The sequence below is a fragment of the Alexandromys fortis genome, unplaced genomic scaffold (genome assembly GCF_014885135.2).
Source record: "Alexandromys fortis isolate MF-2015 unplaced genomic scaffold, M_Fortis_MF-2015_v1.1 scaffold_234, whole genome shotgun sequence".
NCBI classification, from domain to species: Eukaryota; Metazoa; Chordata; class Mammalia; order Rodentia; family Cricetidae; genus Alexandromys; species Alexandromys fortis.
Genome location: NW_026068113.1, coordinates 479,797 through 491,920, shown reverse-complemented (window position 1 = coordinate 491,920; position 12,124 = coordinate 479,797). Strand labels below are relative to the sequence as shown.

Sequence of the window (12,124 nt, the reverse complement as noted above, 5' to 3'; positions counted from 1 at the left end):
ATTATCCTGACCCCTTCTATTTCATCTTTGTTTCCAATGCCAAGAAGTAAGTAGCAGGGCTGTAATGTGGGATTCCCCTCTGTATGCTCTGAATACCATTGCTTAATAAAGAAACTGGCTTGGCCTGATAGGGTAGAACAGAGCAAGGAGGGGGAAACTAAACTGAATGCTGGGAGAAGGAAAGCAGAGTTTGAAGAAGCCATGGAGCTGCCACCACAGACTGACATGCCAAAACGTTGCCAGTAAGCCACTGCCCCATAGTGATACACAGATTGATGAAGATGGGTTAAGTTAATATGTAAGAGTTAGCCAATAAGAAGCTAGAGCTAGTGGGCCAAGCAGTGATTTAATTGATGGACTCATATGGTAGAAGAAAACAAGCATCTCACACACACACAAAGTATAGAAATAAATAAATGTAATTTTAAAAAAAAAGTTAGTAACAGACTAAGCCACACAGTCTTGCCACTTTGGCGTTCTAAGAGCATGGGGACAAGTGAACACCGACTGAAGCCTCTGAAGTCATAAACCAGATTAAAGATCTATTCCTGTAAAATGAGTTTGGCAGCCAGAGTGACACAGGAGTGGCTAACATTGACTCTTTCCATGTGCTCAGTTTTTACATACTGACTACCATTCTGGAGGAAGCAGGGACTGAAGGATGTGCTGGTTAGCATTTGTAAACTTGATACAAACACAAACGTATCTGGGAACATGGAACCTCAACTGAGGAATAAGCTCCATCACATTGACCTGTGGGTAGACTATGAGGCCCTTTCTTGATTAATTACTTTTATAAATTTCATTATATAAAAAATTGCAAATAAAAACATTACCCATCAAAATTAACCAGACCCCAAGTTTATATAACCTAATAAACTTATATACAGTCAGAACTGGCATGCAAAACAAGCTATGAAGCTCCACATTAAATTTTATGCTTTTAGTACAGAATGTAATTTTTTCATTTACCACCAAGCACTCAAAAAATCCATAACAAAATAAACACTAGAAAAACAATTACTTTATACCTGTGTGTATGTATGTATACTACATATATACATATATATATATTAACCTATATCCATTGTTTAGTTCAGTCCTTCCTCATCCCCTTATATTTGGCTTTTCTTCTCTTTTCTTTGTGTTATTCTGTACCTACATGTTCACCCACGGTGGGTGGTGTCACCCCTGGGCAGGTGATCCTATTTATGTAAGAAAGCAAGCTGAGCAAACCATGGGAAACAACCTGTAAGCCACATTCATTCATGGCTTCTGCTTTCTGTCCTGCCCTGACACCCTCAGTGATGAACTGTTACCTTGAAATGTAAGATTAAATAGACCCTTTCCTCCCCCAAGTTGCTTTTGAGCATGGTGTTTATCATGCAATAGAAAGCAAACAAGGACACGAGGTTAAACAGTCCGCAAACAATAGCAGAGCCTAAGTCAAGACGTTTAGGGAGGGAGCATAGCTGGCTCTCAGTATTAACCTCTATCTTTCTAACTCCCGTAGCCACTTAAACATAGTTCAAATAAACTCAACCACATCAAACTCATTCACTAATAAATTTAACCTCGAAAGATATTCTCATAGTAACAGTATTTTTGTGCATGCTAAATTAACTGTTACTAAGTATAATATATATACCAGTTACTAAGTTCTAGTACAAAAATATTTTTAGTATCATACTGAAAACACATGATTTCCTTTCTAACCCAATTTAGAAGAATCAACTTCTGAGCAAAAATGTTACTGCTTAGATACCTGAAGCCTACAATTATTTTGCCAGTATAATTCTAAAGATGTATTTATAGGCACATTGTTTGACAGTCCTAGGGACTGAACCAGTCTGTGCAATCTGCCTATCAAGCTCTATCGATGAGCTACATCACCAGTCCCTTGGAAATTGCTAAGCAATCCCTAAAGCTCTATTAATTTTTAAGACTTAAAGTTTTTTCAGATATAAGAATATCATTCTAGGACTGCAAAATGGTTCAGTAGGTAAAGAGATTTGCCAATAAGCCTGATGGCCAGAATCTGACCCCCCAGGATGCACAAGCTCTAAGGAGACCACCAGCTCCCACAGGCTGTCCTTTGACCGCCACACATCCACATAATATACACACACAGAAGAAATAATACAATAGCAAAAAATAAAATAATTCTAGTGTATTAAACTAGACAAACTATGAAACTGGATCCAACTACATGAGTCAGTATCCAGTTTAAGAAGCAGAATAACACAAGATAGGTGGGGGGAGGGGGAGATGGCACCTCAGAACATAAGGCTTGTGGTTTGGACTCTGAAGTCACTTACTAAAATTGTCACTTCTGCCAGGCGGTGGTGCACGCCTTTAATCCCAGCACTCGGGAAGCAGAGGCAGGTGGATCTCTGTGAGTTCGAGACCAGCCTGGTCTACAAGAGCTAGTTCCAGGACAGGCTCCAAAGCCACACAGAAATTCTGTCTCGAAAAACCAAAAAAAAAAAAAAAAAAAAAAAAATTGTCACGTCTTAGAAAAATTAAACGCCTAATGTTTTTAAAGCTGGAACAGTGGGCAAATGGGTTAATATTGTCCCGAGTTTTTCTTAAATATGACCTTCAAGAATACAAATTAACTTACATTACAAACGATAAGCAAGTGATTTCTCAATTACATTGAGAGCCTGTGTGGAAGTGAGAGGTTTGTTCTCTCTCCACCATGTGAGACTAAGGACTGAATGCAGGTTTGGGCTTAGTAGTACCAAGCACCTTGACCTGCTGAGCCATCTCACCAGCCCCAAGTTACAACTTGAGAAAAATCATATGCCATACCTTCAAAAGACAATATAACTAGAAAATTTCCTTCAACTCTGACTCAGAAAAAAAAAATGATTGTGAGGAAAGTGGGTGGCAAGCAGCATCCCAGTACTACAACAAGACCAAAGAGTTAAATAAGGACACAGGAAAACACCATAAACCTAGAACATGTAATCCATAAGGACTATACGGCAAGCCATCAGATAGCTAAGAGATGAGCTGTACTTATACAGACTGCAAGATTCAAACAGAAAACAAAGAAAAAAAACTGCCTAGAGTCCCAGTGCGGGCAGCTATGGACACATAAAAGGCACTCCTTAAAATGTGCTCAGCACAGAACACCAATAAATGGTAGAGCAATTTCTAAATGCTGCTGGTGCAAGAGCAGTTTGCCTTACACCCTGTGGGAGTGATTTCTTATTAATAAAGAAACTGCCTCGGCCCTCATAGGACAGAAAATTAGGTAGGCGGAGTAGACAGAAGAGAATTCTGGGAAAAAGAAGCTGAGGGTGAGTCGCCATGATGCTCCCGCTCCAGACAGATGCAGGTTAAGATCCTCCCTGGTAAGCCAGCTCGTGGGCTACACAGAATATTAGAAATGGGTTAGAACAATATGTAAGAGCTAGCCAATAAGAAACTGGACCTAGCCAGGCCAGACAGTGTTTAAAAGAATACAGTTTCCGTGTAATTATTTCTGGGTATAAACTAGCCATGTGGGCGGCCGGGTGCCGGGGACGCAGCCCTGCCGCTCCTATTTCAACAACACCCAGCAAAGGCGGCAGTGCTCCTCTGATGTCCATCTTTGCGTAGAGATGCATCTACTTAAAAGAGCTCAGCATTAGCACACACCTTCTAGAATGTAATTTGGCCACACAATGGAAATGTGTTCAAATCTTCTGATCCAATGCCAACTCAGGAACTCATCCTTAGGAAATGCAAGTCAGACCGAGGTAGAGTAGCAAAACCCTGGAAACTATGTTCAGTGATGAGTAGATAATCAAATATAGAAACTGTGAAGTCCTAAAAGTTTAGCTAGAGTGGACCACTCTGTTGCGTTTTAGCCCTAGATTCCTCCTGTACCAAGGAAGCACTTCCTATCACTGCTGTGCCTTTCCCTGGTGGTGCGCCTCCTGCAGTCATAACCACAGTGCAGGTGTGTGTGAAAGCATCTACAGGTACAGAGGGCCATGAGTGGAACTTGTGGGCAATCACTGGAGGTGGCAAGGTAGGCGGTGACTTCCAGAGTGTGAGAGATGCTTCTCTTTGTTCTCCTGCAGCAAATGCAAAAGTGGATTTTACAAGCTAAAATGTCAAATTGTTCTCTAACAACCTAGCCTTTGCTTGCCTGGTTCTAGTGAAAGCTGGTGATGGACCCCTAGGCCTGGAGTATTCTGGCAACAGTCCCACATTCAATGACAGGACTATATCTCAAGCCCTACAGCTTGCTTTAAAAATTCTTTTCATTCTAATTCTGTTCATGTATATACATCTATGTGTGGGTATGTACCCATGAGAGTCAAAGTGCCACAGAAGGCAAGAGGTATCAGATCCCTGAAACTAGAGTTACAAGCAGTTAACAACTGCCTGATGTAGATGAGAACCGAACTCAGGTCTTCTGAAAGAACAGTACACTCTCTTAACCTCTGAGCCATCTCTCCAATTGCTACAGCCTGATTTTTTACATATACTTACTTTTGCTAATGAGAAAAAAAGGTTTAGATACAGAAAAATATTGGACCATTACTAAAACTACAGATTTTAAATAGATCATCACAATAAAACTTTGTTTGCTGAGACATGAGGGAGCATGTAGCATGTGCCGGAGTCCCTGTGGAACTCAAAGGGCAACTTTTAAGACAGGGTCTCTCCTTCCACTATGTGGATACCAAAGATGGAACTCAAGTTTGGTGGCTGAGCAATCTTGCCTGCCCATACAAAATTTCTTAAAAGGCTTTCAGAGACATACTTGAAAAAGATAAGACAGAAATGCTTCAAAACACTGGCTTGAGTTCATCTCAGATGATGAAATACAAATGTTTTCTTTTGTATCACCTCTACACAGCCCTTCAAATTCCAAGTGGCCTATATTAACCTCCAGAAAGGGGGCTGCAGAGATGGCTCAGTGGCTAAGAGTACTTGGCATATAATCATGAGGACCAGAGTTCAGATTCAGCATGCAAGGCTGGTACCCACTGGCAACTCGCTGGCAACCACATACATGCATATAGCCAAACACAGAGACACACACATAAATAAATACATTTTCTTTTAAAAAATCAGGGAAGCTCTCTAGGTCCTCCAAAGCTAAAATCTGTATAATATATAGGCACATTCCACTCTGCCTCCATGTTCAGTAACAATCTGAGGAACTTGGGGACGTCATTAACTCGTCAACAGTCTAAGCACGGTCATCTAAAACTGGTTTTTAATGAGAACACTGGGTTTTCAAGATTCTTGGATAACATAGAACAATAATGGGAGAATGGATGGAGGCTAAGAATCCTGAAAAGTTGCAACAAGGCAGCATGCCCCAGGCTCCTTAACTATGAACCTAAGACATACTCACAACAGACTAGCCGCTACAGTGGCTTTTTGATTTGCTAAGTCACAGCACATTTTTTTAAAACTGGTTTTACCAATATTATCCCAAATAAATTTAATAAGCCATGTTACAAAACTCACGATTAAAATGAAGTATGACTGTATTATCTATACCCAAAGACTCAGAAAGCAGAACAGTTATTACAAGTTTGAGGCCAGCCTGGGCTATGAGAGGAGTCAAAATTGAAATGGATTAATTAAAATATGCTGCGGATCCTGGTGGCAGCAGTCAGTGGGCCATGTGGCGGCCGGCAGTGGGCAGGGGATCCCCAGAGCAGCCAGCCCCAGGCAAGGATGGCTGCAGATCCCCAAGCGATGGATGCAGCAGGCCACAAGGAAAAACAGAAGGAAGGTCTCCAAAGGCAGCTGGTCACAGGCAGGGAGACACACAGCAGGTGAGAGACAGAGACATGGATAGGCACGCCATGTAGAGTGAGGTTGGGTATTTATTTAGTGAGTTATAGAGGGGGGAGGAAGAGGAGAAGAGCAGAGAGGTGGGGGGAGAGAGAAGGGAGAAACAGAGCTGCCTCTTTTCAAGAGGAGATGGAAAAAGGGAAGAGACTCAGGCTGCAAGCAAGATCTGCCTGCCTCAGCAGATGGGGAGGGAGTGGGCGTGACTTGTCTCTTAAAAAGACAAGACAGATCATTACAAAGATCAGCATAGATACAGTGTCACCTTGTCTATAAATAAAAATAACTCAAAGTTATTTCTGCTTTTAAATGTTAAAGGTAGCTCAATAGCAATGTGTACTATTAGCTACCTATGTAAGTATCCATGATTTTCTGCTGCCCCCACCTTCTATAAGTAAACATTTTCTCCTAATTTATGTCACTATGAGATGACTAGATTGGGGGTTGGGGATGTAGTCTATTAATGAGTATCATCTAGCACTGCACAAACCCCTGGGCTCAATCCCTAGTAACACCACATAAACAATAAAGGAAATCAGCACAGGAAATCAAAATATCCCTATACTTCATATATAAGAAAAGGTTTTTTAATTATGTAAGTGTGTGTCTATGTGCCAAATGTAGGACCCAGCCACAAATTCAATAGAGGCTTCTGTAGAGTCTCAGTAGTTTACCCTAAGGCAATACTCGGTTCTAAGAAAGACCACAAACTGAAACCACCCAGGAGCAGACCATCCAAAAGAAATTCCTAACGTTCCAACCATTGTAGATAGGATAGCCTGCTAGCACACCCCATCGCTTTTCACCAGGACACCCCTAGACAAATGTCAGCCAATCAGGGGTCCTGAACCTTAGAAATCCCTCACCTCTACCTTTGCTACCAGAAAAACTCAACCTCAGCTGAGCTGGGGCTCTTTGATCACTCCAACACGCTGGACAAGTGGAGAGTCCGAGTTTGCAAATTTGTGTAAGAATAAAGGCTCTTAGCTTTTACATACAGGACTTGGTCTCCTTCTCCTAGTTGGTTTTTTTTTTTGGGGGGGGGGCCTCTGGGAATAACACCAATGTCACACAGTCACACATAACTCAATCACAATTTTCAGAAGTATATACAAATTTTTTATGACACTATCCACTTTTGAACTATATAATGCATTTTGTGTGATGTGTGAGTCAGTACTCTAAGGCCAGAACTGGGAATTGGGGGTCCTTAACATGGGCGCTGGGACTGTAGACTGTATTCAAGTCCTCTGTGCAATGGATTAAATAAAAATGCTGCAGGTTCCCAAGTGGCTGCAGTGGGCAGCAGGCCAGGAGACCATGCCGCTGGTTCCAGAGTGGGGACAGGCCAGTTCCAGGTAGGGACGACGCAGTTCCCTGAGTGGTTGCAGCAGCCATGAGTCCCAGGCAGGGAACTACATGGTAGGTGAGAGACCTCAATGGAACTGACGGTCTCACAAGGAGAAACAGACGGACAGTCACGCCAAGAGACCATACCGCAGGTCTCTAAAGTTGGCTGGTCCTGGGCAGGGAGCCACAGAGTGGGCGAGACAGAGGCCATGCAGAGTGAGGTTGGATGTTTATTTAGTAGGTTAATGAAGGGAAGGGAAAGGGGAAGAAGAAGAGAGAGAGAAACAGCAAGGGGAGGAGAGAAGTGGGGAAGAGAGACAGAAGCTGCCTCTTCCAGGGGGAGATGGAAAAAGGAAGAAACTCAGGATGCAAGCAGGAAGGAAGATCTGCCTGCCTCAGTGGAGGGGGGAGTGGGCGGGGCTTGTCTCTTAAAGGGACAGAAGAGATCATTACACTTTGGAAAAGCAGCAACTGTTTTGGAGAAGGCTGTCCAGGAATTCACTTGGCATACCAGGCTGGCCTTGAACTCATAGAGACACACCTTCCTCCTGAGTACTGGGATTAAAGGTGTGCGCCCTACTACCACCCTTAAAAAGAAAAAGATTTGTAAAGGATCAAGACCTGGACTTCTATACTCTATGGTCCTAATCTAAGGTAAGTAGGGATATTCTGTTTGTGTTTAACAAATAAAGCTTGCCTGAAGATCAGAGTGTAGAGCTAGTCACACTAGTCACAGAGACCAGGCAGTGGTAGCACAGACCTTCAATCACAGCTCTCGGAGGCAGGTGGCTCTCTGTGAGTTCAAGGACACCATGGGATACACAAGATTGATCCAGTCTAAAAGAGAAACAGAGCCAGGTGTTGGTGGCTCACACTTTTAATCTCAGTACTTGGAAGTTACACACTTTCAATTCCAGCACCAGGGAGGTGGAAGACAGGAAGGGATATGGCTGGGTAGAGATGAGAATATAATGTGGGAAGAGACAAGATACTCCATTTGATCTGAGGATTTCGTAGAGGTAAGCACTAACGGCTGGCTGCTTGCTTTTCTAGGGTCCCAGTTTTCACCCCCTAATATCTGACTCCAAGTTTTTATTATTAAGACCAATTAAAAATCATGCTACAAAGGTAGATTTAAAAAGGAGATGAGAAAAGTAGAAAATACATTGGCTTGTGCCCCGATTCTGCCAGTTAGCTTTTTCACTAGAACCCTTGGCCTACGTGGCTTTCCTAGCCACATAGGTAAACAAAACAGATGACTTAAAAGTTTCTACAAACTCTTGGACAACTAAGATAAGCATGGTATTACAGGCCTGAAGTACTCACACACCAGAGGCTAAGGGAGAAGGATCACCAGTTTGAAGCCACCCTGATCCTCAACCAAAGCCTATCTCAAAACAAAACACTTTAGGCTTCCTCAATTTTGTCGAGTGTCCTTTCTTAATTCTTAGCAGTAGTAATTATCCATGGATTAACTTTTTCAATTAATCACAATTTGCAGAAGTGTACACAAATTTTTATGACTATCCATTTTTAAAATACTTTTTAAAATTTAAATTTTAAAAATTTAAAAAACTGAGAATCCTCTGTAACAATCAAGGTACCATTCCAGGTTTAAAAGCCAGAGAGAAACTGAGTAGCCCTGTCCTTGAACAGTCCAACATCTTGGGAATGGACCAAGACCTGAATGCAAGGAACTCAGCTTCACAATCTTTGTAAACTAGGTGACTTTAACTAAGTCATCCTCAAGTTCTTAAGTAGATGCACTGAAATTTAAATTAGATGTTTACAACCCCACCACTTGGGAGAGTTAAGCAGGAAAATCATCATATGCTCAAGGCCAGCCTGGACTACTTAGAGAGTTCAGGGACAGCCTGAGCCACAAAGTGAAACCCTATCTCAAAAGAACAAATAAATCAAAGAGACACAAGTTAAGCTCACATCTAGCCTCCTTTCTCAGCATGTTAAACCCCATCACCAACTTACAGTCTAGATTTTTTCTTTTTTTTCTTAAATTATTTTTGTTCTTTGTGGGGTGGGGGAGCTCTTACTGCGTAGCTCTGGCTAGTCTGGTTACTTGTTATGCAGATATAGATCAAGTTGACCCTCAGCTGTAGCAATCATCCTGCCTCAGCCTCTTAAGTGCTCCAATTATATAAGTAGGCATCACCATGTCTAGAACCTTAGCATTTTAATTGACAAGTTATAATTATATATTTATATATATATATATAATGTTCACATTACATAATGTAAAGCATTATGTAATGTTTTACTAAATATATAGAGATTTGGAATAATTAAAGAAAGTTAAACATAGCCTCTCTTTTTTGTGGGAATTTCTTTTTTAAGAGACTATCTACACCATAATTCAAAAACACTCTAATATTGATAACAGAAGGTCACTAAATTCAACATTTGACAACTGTTAAAAGAATCCAATGCAAAAGGAGGGAGACATCAGGTGCTTCATTCCCACAAGTCATAAATCTGTGACTGCGACCACAGTGGCCTGAGAGCCACTCCTTTCTCAATATATTTCCCTGTGTTGGCATTAGATAGTATAGCCACTACAAACAGCAACAAGTTAGTACTTCCCTACTCCTCCTAGTTAGCCCTTAGCACTACTAGGTCATCTGCATCTAAGAGATAAGATAACCACAGTCAATTCAAAGAGGAGCCAAGGCTGCTAAGTGGCAGGTACAGATTTTAAACGCAGGGCTTCTCAGACTTGTTATATTAAGTTATACTGTCTAGTGATTACATAAGCATCAAAGAAAGCAGTTATGTCCCTTGACTTCTACTCATTGGTGCAGGTTCTTGCATTAACTGTCCCTCCACAGCAAATACAACTGACCATACTGACACACCCATATATACCCAATTCAACCTTACCCAAAATACAGGATGTCCAAGGAAACTGCAATTCTTATCGCGGGTAAAAAACAGAAAACGAACACCTCGAAGGCTATAGAAAAGTTCTAATAGAAAAGACAGCCTAAAATCTGTTCTGCCTCATTCTCTTGGTATTAGACACCTACCTATTGGGGGAGAGGGCGGGTAATACAGAAGGAGCCAAACGTGAGGCCGACAAATATTCTTTATAGTTATATTTAGTCTTTTTCAAAAGAAGTTTGGGTTTCTGCCCCTCTGTTTCTCCAGGTCCTGTTCACGCCTGTCACTCTTTACTACATAAACTGAGTCACAAGTCACCTCATTTCTCTCAGGACACTCTGTCTGAATTATTCCTGTAGCCAAACCAGTCAGACGGCTCAGCTGTCTCCTCTGAGGGAACCACAACAATCCTCTGGAAGGTATGAGAGCTGCTGCCACTGCTCTTAAAAACGATTGTAAAGCTCAACCCTGTAAGCACAGCCCTAAGACAGAGCAGCAACTCATTGGCTCTAAATACAGACAAGAAATCATTCGCTCCCTTCTTTTTTTTTCCTCAACCAATCAAAAAAAGCAAAACTCAACAACCACTTCTCCCACTGAATTCGCCACCGCATTGTATGTAAGTTCTCAAGACAATTTCCATGAGTCTGCATCCAAACAAATTCCTTCTCTAGGAGAGGGGAAGAATCTCTCTAAAGACCAAACCCTATAGGATAGTCAACTTTAAGTTGAATATAGTTCCATCTATTTGCTCGCGTAACACAATCAGCTCCAGGAAAACAGAAACGCGCCTCGCCCTTACTTCTTGCCTTAATAAATACTAGGAACTAATGGTCTCTCCAACAGATTCCACCAGTGAGCTAGGCCATCAGCTTGATCCTCGACTCGCCACGGACAACTGACAAAGACCAAGTGAACTGGAGGCGCCAAGGCTCCCCCTGGCATTCCACAGAGGCGCCCACACGGGTCGCCTGCTTTCACAAAGGGACTCCCTTCGTCCCAAGTGGAGATTTCAAGAGTGGCTCCCCTCCCTCGCAGACATTCTACAGAAGGCCGGACTAGCCCGTCCGGGCGAGCAAGTGACAGGTTGTAGTTAACCCTTCAGCCTCCACAGCCCGAAAGGCCGCAACAGTGACAGGCTCGGATTAACCCTTTCCGAGCCGCCCCCACCACAACGCAGGATGGAATTGACCCTCGGGCTGCTGACCCGCCAGCTACAACCTCCGAGGCCCACATGCGTACGGCCCAGACCTCGGGGAGGTGACAAGCCCGGGACGGCGGCCTGGCCTCCCGCAGCCGGCTGCTCACCGCGATGACATTGACGAAGGTGGTCTTGCCCGAGTACTGCAGCCCCACGAGCGTCAGTTCCATCTCCTCCTTCCAGAAGAGCGAACGGAACCAGTCCAGCAGGCGGGAGATGAGCGCCAGCATGGCGGCGGCCGGCAGCGAGCGGGGACGGGCGCGGACGACGGCGGACACTGCTTCCCACGAGCGGATATCGGCCCCGAACCCGCCAACGGCTCCTCGGCGGGCCCCCCGGCGCGACTCGGGCGGACACAAGCAGGCGGCTGCGACGGCCAGAGCCAGGAAGCCCAGCGGGTCATATGACTCGCCCTACCCACCCCCCACGCCTGGCTCAGCGCAGCCTCGGAAGCGCACGGCAAGAGCGGCGCGGCCGGGAGGATCCCGAGCGCCCGCCGCCGACAGCGCCACCGGGCGGTGAGACCAGAGCACAGACTTCAGTGGCTCGACAGTCAATTTATTTTGTAGTATGTATGCCTCTTCTCTCTTTCATCGTAGGTTCATTCCCCGTTTTCCCCCCTACCTTATTGGTCTCCTCAGCTAGACGCACGCCAGCAACTTCAGTATTTGCGAGGTGAGGGCAGGCGGATCAGGAGTTCAACAAACCAAAAATGCGAGGTTACGGGGAATGACTGAGGGGTGGAGGTAAGAGTACATGCCGTTCTTTCAAAGGACCTGAGTTCAGAACCCAGCACCCACATCTGTTGCCCTCAACAGCCTGTAACTTTGGCTCTAGGGAACCCTGATCCAGTGCTTTCTCACCTCA

General features: G+C 43.7%; 1 protein-coding gene across 1 annotated transcript in view; it reads right to left on the bottom strand.

Moving 5' to 3' along the window:
• The window catches only part of Arl8b (ADP ribosylation factor like GTPase 8B), a 43,695-nt gene extending 32,022 nt beyond the window's left edge, over positions 1-11,673 (bottom strand). Inside the window, exon 1 of the mRNA XM_050124739.1 lies at positions 11,365-11,673. Within this exon, the coding sequence (XP_049980696.1) occupies positions 11,365-11,487 (123 nt within the window). The 5' untranslated portion in view covers positions 11,488-11,673. The remainder of the gene's footprint in view (positions 1-11,364) is intronic.
• Between the last annotated feature and the right edge of the window lie 451 nt (positions 11,674-12,124).